Source organism: Alligator sinensis, unplaced genomic scaffold (assembly GCF_000455745.1).
Source record: "Alligator sinensis unplaced genomic scaffold, ASM45574v1 scaffold131_1, whole genome shotgun sequence".
NCBI classification, from domain to species: domain Eukaryota; kingdom Metazoa; phylum Chordata; order Crocodylia; family Alligatoridae; genus Alligator; species Alligator sinensis.
The window spans coordinates 4,268,757-4,282,172 of record NW_005841830.1 but is presented as its reverse complement, the minus strand read 5'-3'; the positions used below and the strand labels follow the sequence as shown (position 1 = coordinate 4,282,172).

Genomic DNA, 13,416 nt, shown 5'->3' with positions numbered 1-13,416 from the left:
GAAAGGCGGCACTCTGCTGGATTCGGGGGTGATGGTGGGGCCGGGGGAGGGCGGGAGGCGCCGCGGCCTGAAAGCATCTGTGTGCACTGGCTGCATCCCACTGTGTGCGCGCGCATACATATACATACATACACAGACAGAGACACCTCCCCCACACACCCACACAGAGCTACACCCCCCTTGCCCATAGGAAAAAAAAGCAAGCTTTTGTGAACTGCACCCACCCAACCACAAAAAACAAGTTTTTGTGAGCTGTGCTTCCCACACCTGCACAGAAAGAAAGCAGTCTTTAGTGAACTGCGCATTCCCCCCACATACACACCCAAAAAGAAAGTGAGCTTTTATGAAGCGCGCACACGCACACACACGCGTGCACACTTTCCTGAACTACACTCCCCCCCCACTAAAGTTTTTGTGAACTACACCCGCATGTGAACACCCCTATGCACACACCACATGTGCACACCCCTACACACAGAGAAGGAAAACAAGTCTTTGTGACCTCTTAAGTTTACTTCATCTGAAGCCAGGCCTAGCGGTTCTGGAGCTGAGGCCAAAGCTGTTCTTCAGCTGCAACAGTGTTTCTCAGCCAGGGTGTCCTGACACCATGGGTTGTCTTGAGACTCTCTCAAGCGTGGTGCAGTGGGGTGCCATGCCGTGTTACCATTGCATTGTGAATCTGAGTCCCAAGATAATCTTGGAGATTTGAAATAGGAATCCATAGTGTCAAATGCATTCTGGCCTGTCGTGGTCTTCTTGAGCTCTTGGCAATACAAGAGCTACTCTGTTAGTGTTCTGCACTTGGAAACCAAGTGAACACTAATAGCTGGCATTTTCCCAGTCTTTTGAGGGGTGCCTCAAATGTAAAAAGATTGAGAACTGCTCAGCTATAGAGTTTTACATAACTGGTTGTAGCTCTGTTTCCCTCTCGGCAGCTTGGCATCCAGGCTGAGAGATCACATTCGATAATTGAGGAGTATAAATTTAGGTACCCAAACTAGAATTTGGAACCAAGCCCCTGTCTAACCTAGTCACATCATCTGAAGAGCAATTCAGCCCTTGGTATTAATTTATTGTGCAGCCAGACAGTTTTACACTGCAAAACTATACTGTTAGTGTACTTCTGACAATACTTCTGAGAATAATTAAGCAACATGCTTTGGAGCAAAGATGAATTTTCATCAGTTTATGAAAATTATTATGTGATGTGGTTGCCTGTGATAACAGACCACTGGACTTACAGGGTGCTCCCATTCCTATGTTTTGTGTAATTCCAGGTAGCTGTTTAGCATCTCTAACTGTAAATTCCTGTTTGTAAATCTTATTAGGCTGTCTGCCACAGCAATGGTATGTACTGCTGCAGGATATATGAGTTATATATTGCATAAAGGATTTTTTTTTCCAAACAGGGAATCTCCCTGTTTATTTCTCTGCGTGGGAGGGAAATGATTTTAGACTTCAGAGCCAAGAAGCATAATAAGAAAACTTCATTGTGAGAGGCAAACCTATTAAGTTTTGCCTGAAATAGAGAGAGAGATTATGTTCCCTGAAGTTAATCTCAGTGATCCTTCATTGCAATGAATATTTTTCTATGCATTTATATCAAGAGGAAAACTTTGCATGATTGTACATGGCTAAATGGTGGGTTTTCTTTTCATGTTTACTTTCATCAAGTTTTCTCTTGAAGGATGAAGACTTTTACAAAGCATAAACATGTGCATTTATATTCTTCCTGATACCTGGATTTTAATGACGACGCCTGAGGTTTGAGTCACTAGTTACCAGTTTTAGTTTTAAGATAATAATAATAAAATAATTTTTTTAAACTTATTCTCTCGCATATAACCCACATCTTCTTCCTCTCGCCCTGTAACCAGCTGGGGAAAATTGGGGGTACTTATTACATGTGAGGAAAGGGGATCTCCACAGGTGCTCTGGGAGCTGTGGCAGTTAATGCTGCCACTGCTCCCTCCCCCTTCCCTGAAATTTCCAGGCCTGGGGGGAGTTTCCCTCCCCTAATGTACACTGGATTGGGTTGGTGAGCAGGGTTGGTATGTGGCCATACTTGGCGTGAAGGGTTCAACCTGGCACATGGTCCTGGACCTGGTTTACTAAGTCTGGGTCCACGTGCTGGCTCTGGAGCCCTTTGCTGGGTTGGTCCCAATACACAAAGTCTAGGACCACATGCCACATCTGGAGCTATGTGGTCTGGCTCCAGAGCTGTGTGCTGGGTCTGACCCTGTATGCTGCTTCTGGGGCTACATGCCAAGCCTGGGACTGTGGTGATCCTGGGACTGCGTGCTGGCTCTGGAGCCATGCACCAGGTCTTACTCCATGCACTGCTGCCTGCCTATGCTGAGTCAGGGGACCAGCTGGCTCTAGAGCCCTATGCTGGGCCTGACCCATACTCTGCTCCTGGTTTTAGGCTTGGCCCACGGCCCCTGGCAGCAGTGCACGGGTTCAGATCCAGCACTTGGCTTCAGAGTGATTGCACAGCTCCAGACCCAGTGTGCAGTCCCAGACTTGGTGCGCTCGGTCTGCCCCAGCACATAGCTCTGAGGCCAGCATATGGGGTCAGATTCGGTATGCAGCCCTGGACCTGGCATGCTGGATGGGTCCGTGAGCCCAATTGGTGTGCAGGGCTGGCAGCAGGCTTGGGTCCCTAGTTGCTGCAGCCACTCAGTTACCCTGAACGAAGATTTTTTTTTCCTTCAGACTCCCCTTCCCTTCAAAATCAAGATGTGTACTATATACATGAGTGCGCTGTCTGCCATAAAATATGCTATTTGGAACATTTAAAAGGAGGTCAGGTATAAAAACATAAGCCCAAAATAAACAAAAAAGAACAACATAAAGAACAAACTATGTATTCATCATGTATCCCAGGTAGCATGTCCTCCTGATCTCATATTTCAGGCAGTGAATTACTAGTACTTGTGCTGCATCAGGTAATTCTGCATTGGCAGAGGAAGAAATTGCTGGTGTGGCATTCATCTACTACTTTGCCTGTCATGTAACTCACTTGTATTTCTACTGGTAGCATTTTGAGTGAAGAAAATAAGTAAACAGCAATCCAGATCAGACTACAATTTGTGTGAGAGATTTGTAGGGTAATTTTAAAAAGACCAGACTTGCTGTTTTAACATCTTTATTAAATAAAATGGAGGGGGCAAGCCTCAATTCCTTAACTGTATAGAGGCAACATTAGGAATGTTTTCAGCTGTACATGAAAATTGGTTTTAATATAAACTTCTTTTAGATTATGACTGTGTGTGTCCTTGTAGATGATGGGGAAATGTCTCATCATGCAAAGGGAATGGCATTACTTCCTTCGGTGAACAGGCTTTTGTGGTGTTACACAGGTTTTTCTCAAGTTAGTGTGCCCTACAACTCTTCCTTTTTATAACTGAATACAAGTCACAATTGCAACCATGTCTTGAATGAAAAGGGCAACCTTTTTTTTTTTTTAAATAAAAATTCACAGATTAAGATGGATTCTCCTTGGTAAGCCTGCCCAGAGAGAGAGACTGTGGGTTTTTTCCATTATTCTTCAGAAAATCTATTGCGGAGTTTGAAAAAACAAACTAGAAAATTGGAGGATCAAGTCTATGTCAAGGGTCAGGGGGGAAAGTAGATTGATCTTGCTTATAGTGAGGATATAGATGCATAGTATGTTTACTACAAAGTAACTGATTCTTCTGAGGAAGTGGAATGGGTGCAGGGTGCATAGCCTTAAGTCAGTCCACTGTGGGGTAAATTTACTCAAAAAGTGAATTATATTGCTTTGCTTCCCAAATGAAATTCATTGTAGGGTAACTGCTCTGTACAGGCCAGCTTTCATGCTATAATTGTACAGGCAACCCCCGCTTCACGGTGTTTTGCTTAGCGCTATTATGCTATAACACTTATTTGAAATTGATACCTGATTTCACTTAGTGCTCAGCAAGTTTCGGTATAACGCTTGTGGTTGCCATCTTGGGTCATTCAAAACGATTGCAGTCGCCATCTTGGGTTGTCAAATACTTTCGGTTTTGCTTAACGCTCATTTCACTTAACGCTTGGTTTTTCAGGAACCAATTGAGCGCTAATTGCGGGTTGCCTGTACCTGCTTCAGGAACTTGGCTTGGGAGGGCTGAACATGTGTCCTCCTGGCGTAAGATCAGCAGTAAATTACTTTGTAGCGTTTGTTGCTTGTCTTCACTTTTAGTGAGACTTTTAAAATTAACTTTATTTTTATCTGGGTAAGTTCTTGTGTTTTGTTTAGTGTTTACTGTTTTTAATGCTTACCAATGGAGTTCTGTGGGTGTTTTGTTTTGTTTTGGTTTTTGCTTTCTGGGATTTTATATGCTTACTTCACTGCTTACCAAAATAATGACCTTTAGTGTATGTTAAATTTCTTTTTTAGTGCATTCATTTAGAATGTAGTTAAAAATATTAATTATGGTTTAGCTTACAAATTTTTCCTTGTTCTTTCTCTTTCTTTTGTAGGGAATCAGAAACTTGAGAGTGTTGTACTTAGTAAAATGAACTTTGAATCGTTTGTCAGAGATCTTCTTTTGGTTTGTCACTACAGAGTTGAAGTTTATAAGAATAGGGCTGGCAGCAAATCTACCAAAGAGAATGACTGGTATTTGGCATACAAGGTATGCTTTTCTATCTCCATTTATAAACACAAAGTAGGGAAAATAAGGGTATTTGCTATATTTCTGTTCACTGTTTCAGACTTTTTTACAGTCTTTCAGGCCTTAAATTGGTAGCATTAATGTGGGTGGTATGTATCTTGACTTACGTTCCAGCACCTCTTGCTTTGTTATAGCATGCTGTGGGGCAGCTCTATGGCAACTGACTTTAGAAATAGTAATAGATTTCCACAAGTGCAAATGGCTTGAAAAGTAAAACTGCTGTCCAGTTTATGTACAGGCAGTATATAATCTACTTATTTGTTGAATATTTAGCAAGTTTGTCCATGCACACTTACATTCTTTACTTTGCATAGCATAAATTGTAGGCTGACCATACGGAAAATCCAGGACCCATCTCCCCACAACACACTCACAAGTTGACAGGGGTGGGGCTGCATGCCTGCAAGGTGCTCTACATCACTTCAACTCCTAGTCAGACTATGCCCCGCACCCCTGCATTCCAGGACACCTATTACAATTCTCAACAGACAGCTGCGACCAGCGTCTGAAATCTGGGACTGTCCCAGCTAAAACAGGACATATGTTCATGCTAATAAATCGCCACGCTACCTCAGCTACAATGTTCAATAAAAGAGTTAATGCTGACCCTGAAGACTAGACATCATATATAAGTGCTAATGCTCCTGTGAGAGAAACGGGGGGCAAGCAAGTTTATGCATCTTAAGTGGTATGTTAGTTTGTAGCTTGGGAAACCAACTGAGTGGACATGCACAGTATTAGATACAAACTCACAACCATATTTCTTGCTTTTATTTCTGTTTTACTCTAAGACTGAGATGTCTCTAGATCTATGGGTTTTTTTCAGTCCTGTAAAGGAGCCCAATTTAATCTGCTGTACTTGAAAGTAGAACAAGAAGTCAGGTGTTCTGTAAATACTTCAGAAGAAATTGTGTTTTCTTTCCTAAGTTTTTTCTTTCTCAAACAGGGCTCCCCGGGTAACCTTGCCCAGTTTGAGGAAATTCTGTTTGGTAATAATGACATGTCAACTGCCATTGGAGTTGTGGGTGTGAAGTTGTCCGCTGCTGAGGGGCAAAGAATAATTGGAGTTGGGTATGTTGACACAACACTGAGAAAGCTGGGTGTCTGCGAGTTTCCGGATAACGACCAGTTCTCAAACCTGGAAGCTTTGCTAGTTCAGATTGGTCCCAAGGAATGTGTGTTTCCAGGAGGAGAGACAGTCGGAGACATGGGAAAAGTGCGACAGGTAAGTGGTGTGAATATGTGGACCACCTGGCTTATGGGAAAAGGAAAAGCTTTGTCAGATTTGTGAATGTCATCACAAACTCAATGTCATCAATAACTAAGGCAAGTGCAAAATTAGTAACTTGAGGAATTTTTTGTTGGTGTGTATGTTGTGTCACATTATCAAGAAAAGCCACTATAAAATCAAGGAGCTGTTTGTTTTGCATTTTTGTTTTTCCTATGAGCTAACAATTTGAGCTGCACATTTCAAATTGATTTTGACAGTGCATTGAGTAATGTACTTTCATCCTCTGAGAATTGGGAGCAACTAACCTTTACAACTTTTCAATGCATGGCAGATCATTCAGAGAGGAGGAATCCTGATTACTGATAGAAAAAAGGCTGAATTCACAACAAAAGATATTGTTCAAGACCTTAATCGCTTACTGAAATCAAAGAAGGAAGAACAGGTGACTAGTGCAGCATTGCCAGAGATGGAAAAGCAGGTAAGATATAAGAGCTGCAGCTCTTGATATACACACTTGTTTTAAAAGTCAGACTATGCCAGGTGTTAAAAGATTTCCAGTGCTCAGGGCACTAGTTGTAGTACTGTTTGCTTTTGGCTGAAACTTTACTAAAGATCTTGGATCAGTTCTTTAATGCATCCTGCCCTGATTCCCTGTTGCATGAAATCTAGCTGAAAGTCTGTCATAACATTTGGAGCCCACAATGGAGTTGGCATTGGCTGCCTTGATAGATTGTCCCTTGATCATTTCAAAGAAACTGGCAGGCTACAGGGAAAGGTTTCTAGTTGCAGGAGCTAGAATCTTCATATGAGTTCGAATTAAGAGTTGAAATTTTGCCCAGTGGAGTCATAGTGAGGCTCTGCACAAGCAGGGGATGACTGACAGGGACTGACAAGGAGTCTGTGCCCCCCCCATTGCTGGAGGCTTGCAGGCAGCCCTGTCACCCTTACCACTTGGCAGCAAGGGTCAAGGGGCTGCCTGCAATTCAAGAACTTTAAGGCTAGGGACAGACATTCAAGAAGCCTGAGCCTGAATTGATTCAGTCTTTCTAGGTTAGTCTAACCTGGCTAGGCTGAACTGGTTTGTAACAGCACAGACATCCCAGACATGCAGGCACATGCCTGCAGTGGCTCAGGCTAGAAGCTGGCGGGGGGTGCTAGAGCAGCCCTCCTGTCCCTTCTACAGCACTTAGCTGGTGGGGGGGCATGGTCAGACCCCAGCAGGACGATTTGATTAGCTCAGCAGGGAAATGATAACAGAGTTTTTCATCCTGTAACTCAGTGTTTATCGCCTCATTGAGAAAACAGAGGGATATTACCTGTTGATTCTGCCTGTTGATTCAGCAGGGACCCTAGGCAGCATGTGGGCTGCTAGCTAATACACAGTCACCTCTCAGCAAGGTAGAGGAGGGGGGGGAATTCCTGCTTAGCAGGGAGTGGTGAGGGAGAGCAGCAGCCTGCAGTCTGTGCTGGAGCACAGCCAGGGAGCAGAGGGGAGGGGTCAGCCCTGCTGTGGAGCAGAGAGCCCCACCCAGCCCAGAGAGCATGCCGGGATGCTGGGGATGTCTGGTTTATCTTAAACCAACAAGGGATTTGGGACAGACATTGCATAAATTGGTTTGACCCAAATCAGTTAAGTCTGATACTACATTCAGCCAGGTTTATCTCAAACCCGTTTCAGCTATTTTCAAACTGTTTTATGTGCGCTGAATGTCTGTTCTGTTACAGTTTTAAACCAGTTTCTGATCACTTAAACCAGTTTGTGTAATACCTGTCCCTAGCCTAGAGGATGGCTGAAGCTTGAACTGGCTCTTGAAAGGGGGAGAAAGAGCCAGGTGCAGGGAAGTCCGTCAGGGAACTTCTTTACTCTTTTATTTCTTGTGTTTAGGTGGAGATCAACTGGAACTTGTTCTAACTGGAGACAAACCAAAAAGCCCCCCTCCAAAAATGAAATGAAATTAAACCACCCTTTTGTTTTAGTACATAAGTGCCCCATCCATGCTTAAATATTTGGTATGTTGTGACTTCTTAAGTTTCCAGAAATAACTTTTTAAGGAGCCTCTAAGACTTAAAAATAAAAATAAGGCCTGTTCTTCTCTAGATTAGCTGATTTTCAGTTCTGCAAAAAATCCCAATTTAATCTACTGTACTTGACAGTAGAACAAGAAGTCAGGTACTTCAGAAAAACGTTGGTTCCTTTCCTAAGTTTTACTTTCCCAAACAGGGCTCCTTGGTACAGGTTCAGTGCTGTACATCACGTGAAGCAATTGCTAAGACATTCTGAATTTCTATGCAAAGATAAAATCTTAACAAAGAAGCTGACTCCAACAGTGGTGTAGTAGAACAGCTGCTATGCATGGGGCAGCACTGGCTGCTGAGCACAACATTGATTGTCGGGGTCAGCCACTGCTGTGATGGTGGCTGTTTTTGCAGCATCCACAGCTGTGGCCCTGGTTGCTCCTCTTCATTTATGCTACTGGCTTTTTAAGGCAACACAACTCTTAGAAGCTGATCTTGGGTATTTTTAATTTTTCAAATGATTTTGCTCAGTGCTTGACTCAAGAGGTAGTGCCTCAGTTTCAATTTGCTTTAATTTTTTTAGGTTGCCATTTCATCCCTGTCGGCTGTTATCAAGTATTTGGAGCTGTTGTCAGATGAATCCAACTTTGGACAATTTGAGCTGACTACTTTCGACCTCAGCCAATATATGATACTGGATAATGCAGCTGTCCGAGCCCTTAACCTTTTTCAGGTAAAAACATGTGCTCTGCTTGCTTCCAGTTCTTTTCTCATATATGTGCTCGCTACTGGATAGGCACCCTGGCCGTATAAACCCATCCCAGAAATCCTGTGCGTGATGTACCTTCTGTTTCATTTTTACTGTGTGATTTTTGTAGGAATGAAATAGGGAAAAACCCCTCAAAAGTAACTCTCAGGAGTTTATTAGTCTAGCAAGAAGGCTACAGATACAGGGGTTCTTTGGATGTCCCCAGTATGCAGGACCCCAGGGGGGTCCAGTAGCAGAAGCTAGCACAATGTGGAAAAGGAATCTTTATCTTACCCCTCCCTCCTCCCCATATGTACTCTGTTTAACGGACAGCACCAGAGGAGTCCCTAGCTGCAGTGGCTGCATTTATTTGCGGTAGGTATCCTATATTACGTGTGAGTATGCAGAGGAAAAAGATGCTTGTGATGTACCTCATTCCTTTGAATATAAGATGAACTTGTTTAAACAAAGTATTTCTGCAAAAAATGGCCTGCATTTTTAATATTAGGGGTTTAAAAAAATAAAAAGTTTTTATTCACCAGAGGGGATTTGGCCTTCTAAATGGCTTTTGACTACTGCTACTTCCCTTCCCCCTCCCCAAAGTGAGTCTTAAATATGGGTCCCTCTTAAATCCAAGCCCATCTTGTATTGGAAGGAATATAGTATGATACTCTTCGTGACCAGGCAGTGATAGACTGCCTGACGCAGCAGGCAGTGACAAGTTGCAGATTCCTCATAAATTTTTCCTACAGAACTGATTAATGTATATAAGTAACTGTGGTCAAGTTTGCCTTCTTTTTTTAAATAAATATCTAAAAAGCTAAGTGTGTTAGACTGCACTTAAGCTTGCTCTGTGTCTTTTTCCTGCCCCTCCGTGTTTATTCAGTGGTATGTAAAGGAAAGTGTACATTGGTTTAAACCAAGTGTTTATTAATTTCTTCCTTTCTATTTTCCTGTTACTGGTTCCTGTTTGGTGGCTCAGTATAAGGAATTCTATACACAGGTGTTTCAGGCCCTGTGAAAGAAGCCCAGTGAATAGAGCACCCATTCCTTCCAGCCTTCAAATAGCTCCCTGTACATGTAAGATTCTAGGGATTAATCAGTTTGTGTTTGGTACCCAGGCTTGTCAACCAAGAAAAACGTGACTATCCTGTTCTCCTCTTCTGGTTCTGTGCCAGTGTCATGAGAGGGTGACCCTCCTTGCCTTGACTCTTCCAGCTTTGCAGGAATTCTCTGAAATGCTACCTGCTGTACTATTCCCTTCCACTGTATTCCAGAGTGGGGAGCATTTACATGATCTACAAACTCTTATAGCATTTAGATTTTAACTAGGAACTAATGATCTGGAGGATTCTTCCTCACTCTAGTTGAAGTGAGTATGACATAAGTGAGTAAGATTCCAAATGTAGTTCTGAATACTGAAAGGTAGCTTAGTAAACCAGCACCCTATTCTTGGCTGAAAGAATATCGATTGTCCTACTACTTAACCTTGTTAGCATTTCAGAGCTAAGTCACTTCTTGGAGAGCAAGATGGATTCTGTTGGCTTGCAGTATCAGAGCTTAGTTAACACTAATTGCAATTAGAATATTGTATGAGCCAGAAGGAATGCACCTTGTTGAGTTTCCCCGTTGAGTTTGGATAACTCGGAGAAACTGGTTCTTTGCCTGCAAACAGAACAGACTTGATTCAAAAGCCATTGGGAGATGACACTTGGGGCTCTTCTATATGAAAAATGTCATAAAAAATTATGTTTAAAATAATATTTTGAACTGACAAACCTGGAATCTTGTAAATGATGCACTTGTCCTGAAGCTAAGGGTAAAGCAATAAAACAGCAGAATGGAGGCCTGGACAGCTCTGCTTTTCTCAGCTTTCTTATGTCAGGGAGGAATTCTGAGCCTCTATTGGGATCTCTGTGGGCACTGCGCATTAAAGCAGCACATAAAAAAACCCTGCTAATATGCTAATACACAGTAGAATAGGCTACTGTCCATTGTCACCTAAAAAGCTTGCACTACTGCTCATTAGCGCAGCCTAATGGGCATTTATTTAGTACCTCATATTGGAGGTACCAAATTGAATGCATGTTAATAAAAGTGTGTTAATGCATGTGTAGCTGTGCCCTGTGCAAATCTTTGTCATGATTTACTGCTACACTTGCTGCAATATAGCAACTTTAGCTAGGATTGACAGGAGTTGCCAGGTTTGGGTTAAGTAGGTGAAGTGAACTGGAAATAACTCTTTCCAAGCCTGTTTTTTTTGGTTGGTGCAATAACATACATTTGCAGCGGTGTCATAAGGCTCTCCCTACTTTGTCCTTTGGTGCTCTTGCCAGCCTAGGAACAAAGGATCTATCACATGGTAGCAAATTATACTCTTGCTTGTGTGTGGCCCAACCCAGGCCTTTCCCTCCTGCCTATTTTACTCTGCAATTGAGTCAGTCACTCCGTGAAGTAGGTAGTTTCTGGGGTGGTGTAGGTGATGGATGTGGTTCCAGTTTTAGTACATGCTGCCTGAGCTACTAAACAGGAATGAGCAGTTGGTAAGTGGCAGAATCAACATTGCACAGGAAGGAGGTATGAAAACTAGGTATCTCTTCAACCATATGTCAGTTGACTAAGTACTTTTTAAGATCTTTAATTAAATATGATAGAGTAAACATTTTGTATACAAAGTGCCAGTGTCTGCTGTAACATTTGAAGGGTAAACTGTTACACAAAAGGCTTTATGCAGCTGGTGTGACTAATCTGAAATAGCATTGCATCTTAGGTTTCTCAGAGCCTGGTATTTCATAGACATGCAAAGCACTGGGCTGTTGAATGCTGCATATTGTACGTTTTGTCAAGATTTTCCAGTCATTTAATCCAGCAGTCTACCTGAATTCTACTTCTCCTTATTGTATAATAATTCCTTATCCATGGTGTATGTTTTTTGTTATTGAATTTGCATCTTTTAATGGGTGTCTGCTGCTTAATTGTAGATTTTCTTGGCTGAAAGGTTTTGTATTATTGATTTCCTGCATTTTCCTTTTTAAACTGTATCAGGGCAGTGCTGTAGAAGCCTTTTTGTGTTTAAACTAAGTCTTAACATTTCTTGCTTGCTGAATCTTATACAATGTGCTAAAATATAAAACTTTTGGGTGTATGTGACATGATGACTGTGGTTAATTGAATCAGCATTCAATTAGATCAATACTGCAGTTAGAGCAGAACATGTAGCACTTATGGTACCATCAAGATAAGCTTGTAAAATTCAGCAGAAAAATAATATGTAAGCCTTGGGACATTCAGATGCTCTACCAAGTTGCTGTGTTATATGCAGACCCCCTATGTCAGGGCTGTTCCACCTCTGGCTGGTGGCTGGAGCTGCACCCCATGGGCACCCTGGCCTGGGCCCCCTCCTCCTTCCCCCTCCCCCCCTCCCCTCCCCTATGCAACACCACCTGTCTTCCGGCCAGGTGCATTGCCCTGGCAGCTTGGCTCCTTCCTGTATTGCGTGTGCCGGAGGAGCAAAGGGGAGCCTGGAGACCCCAGCTGTCACCACAGCAGGAGCAATGAGGAGGGTGGTGGCCTGGCAGGAGCTCTAAGGGCTACTGGTGAGCTGCCAGTTTCACAGGCCTGCTCTGTGTCATGTCCCTACAAATGACAGACTACCAAGGTGACTAGGTAGATAAGCTATGTCTACTTGATAAATTGATACACAGTGATGGCAGAAAAGAGTAATACAAGCAATTCTATAGCTACCAATCCTAGGGCTGTCATCAGAGTCAAGTTACAGCTGGCCAGGGCACAAGCTTCACTCCGAGGTTCTCTCTTGAATGTCAGATGTCAAAAGCCTGGAGATCAGATGGCGAGACCCACCCCTTCCCCAGTGGGGTGGATAAGATGGGCTGATGGTATGCCCTCTGTTCCTGTGCCTCAGGTTCCCCTTTCGGGGACAGGGACACTTCATTGCTCTAAAGTCTTTGCTTTTGTATTCTTTTCCTCTCCTGATGACTCTTCATCTGTGGCTATCGCTGATAGGTCTTTCTGTGGTCGTCATATTGTCCACGTTCTGTTCCATCAGCATATTCCTTTGTTACACAAGCCCATCACATGCACACATCTTAATTTGGTCTTTCCTGGCTTTTTCCTAATTTGATCTGTTCCCCCAAAACTGGAACTCTCAGGCCTCCCGCTCTGGGGCCTTGTGAGCTGGTGCCGCCTTATCTCATGTTATGGAACAGTGTGGTACATGCCCACAGTTTCCCAGGCTATGTGTCTGTTGTTGGCCTTGTGCTTGCCTGGGTTAGACACCCTGTCTGACTCGAAGGCTGTGAACACTGTGAGAGAGACAACCCAGCCTTTAGAAATCAATTAACCCTTGCTGCTGTACTGAACCATTGTTCTAATACATATACATTTACCTACAAGCCAATTCCCCACAACAAAACTCTATATACCATTTTCTAGCCATCAGTTAGCCTGCTTGAAGCAGTTACTCTACATCCAGTTTGAAGAAGCCCTCCCTAGAGCAGTGTTGTGTGCTATATTGCCCCACTACCTGGAACAGTAAGCTTACTGTGTAGATATGCTCATAGCTGATTGTAGCACAGTGGCAGTTCTTCAGGAAAATGAATACTGGAAGAAATCAACCTAGTGCCCTCCTTGACCCATCCTGACTTCCTTATCAGAAGTGTACTTGCCTTAATGTTATCCTGATTCATCCGGCTTGATGTCAAATTGAGCTAAACAGAATA

General features: G+C 43.1%; 1 protein-coding gene across 1 annotated transcript in view; it reads left to right on the top strand.

The window, feature by feature from the left end:
* Positions 1-3,288: 3,288 nt before the first annotated feature.
* Positions 3,289-13,416, top strand: part of MSH2 (mutS homolog 2) — a gene marked incomplete at its 5' end in the record, with an annotated part of 88,971 nt that continues 78,843 nt past the window's right edge. The window contains 5 exons of the mRNA XM_025205972.1: positions 3,289-3,373; positions 4,489-4,643; positions 5,629-5,907; positions 6,245-6,391; positions 8,513-8,662. Coding sequence (XP_025061757.1) covers positions 3,289-3,373; positions 4,489-4,643; positions 5,629-5,907; positions 6,245-6,391; positions 8,513-8,662 — 816 coding nt within the window. The remainder of the gene's footprint in view (positions 3,374-4,488; positions 4,644-5,628; positions 5,908-6,244; positions 6,392-8,512; positions 8,663-13,416) is intronic.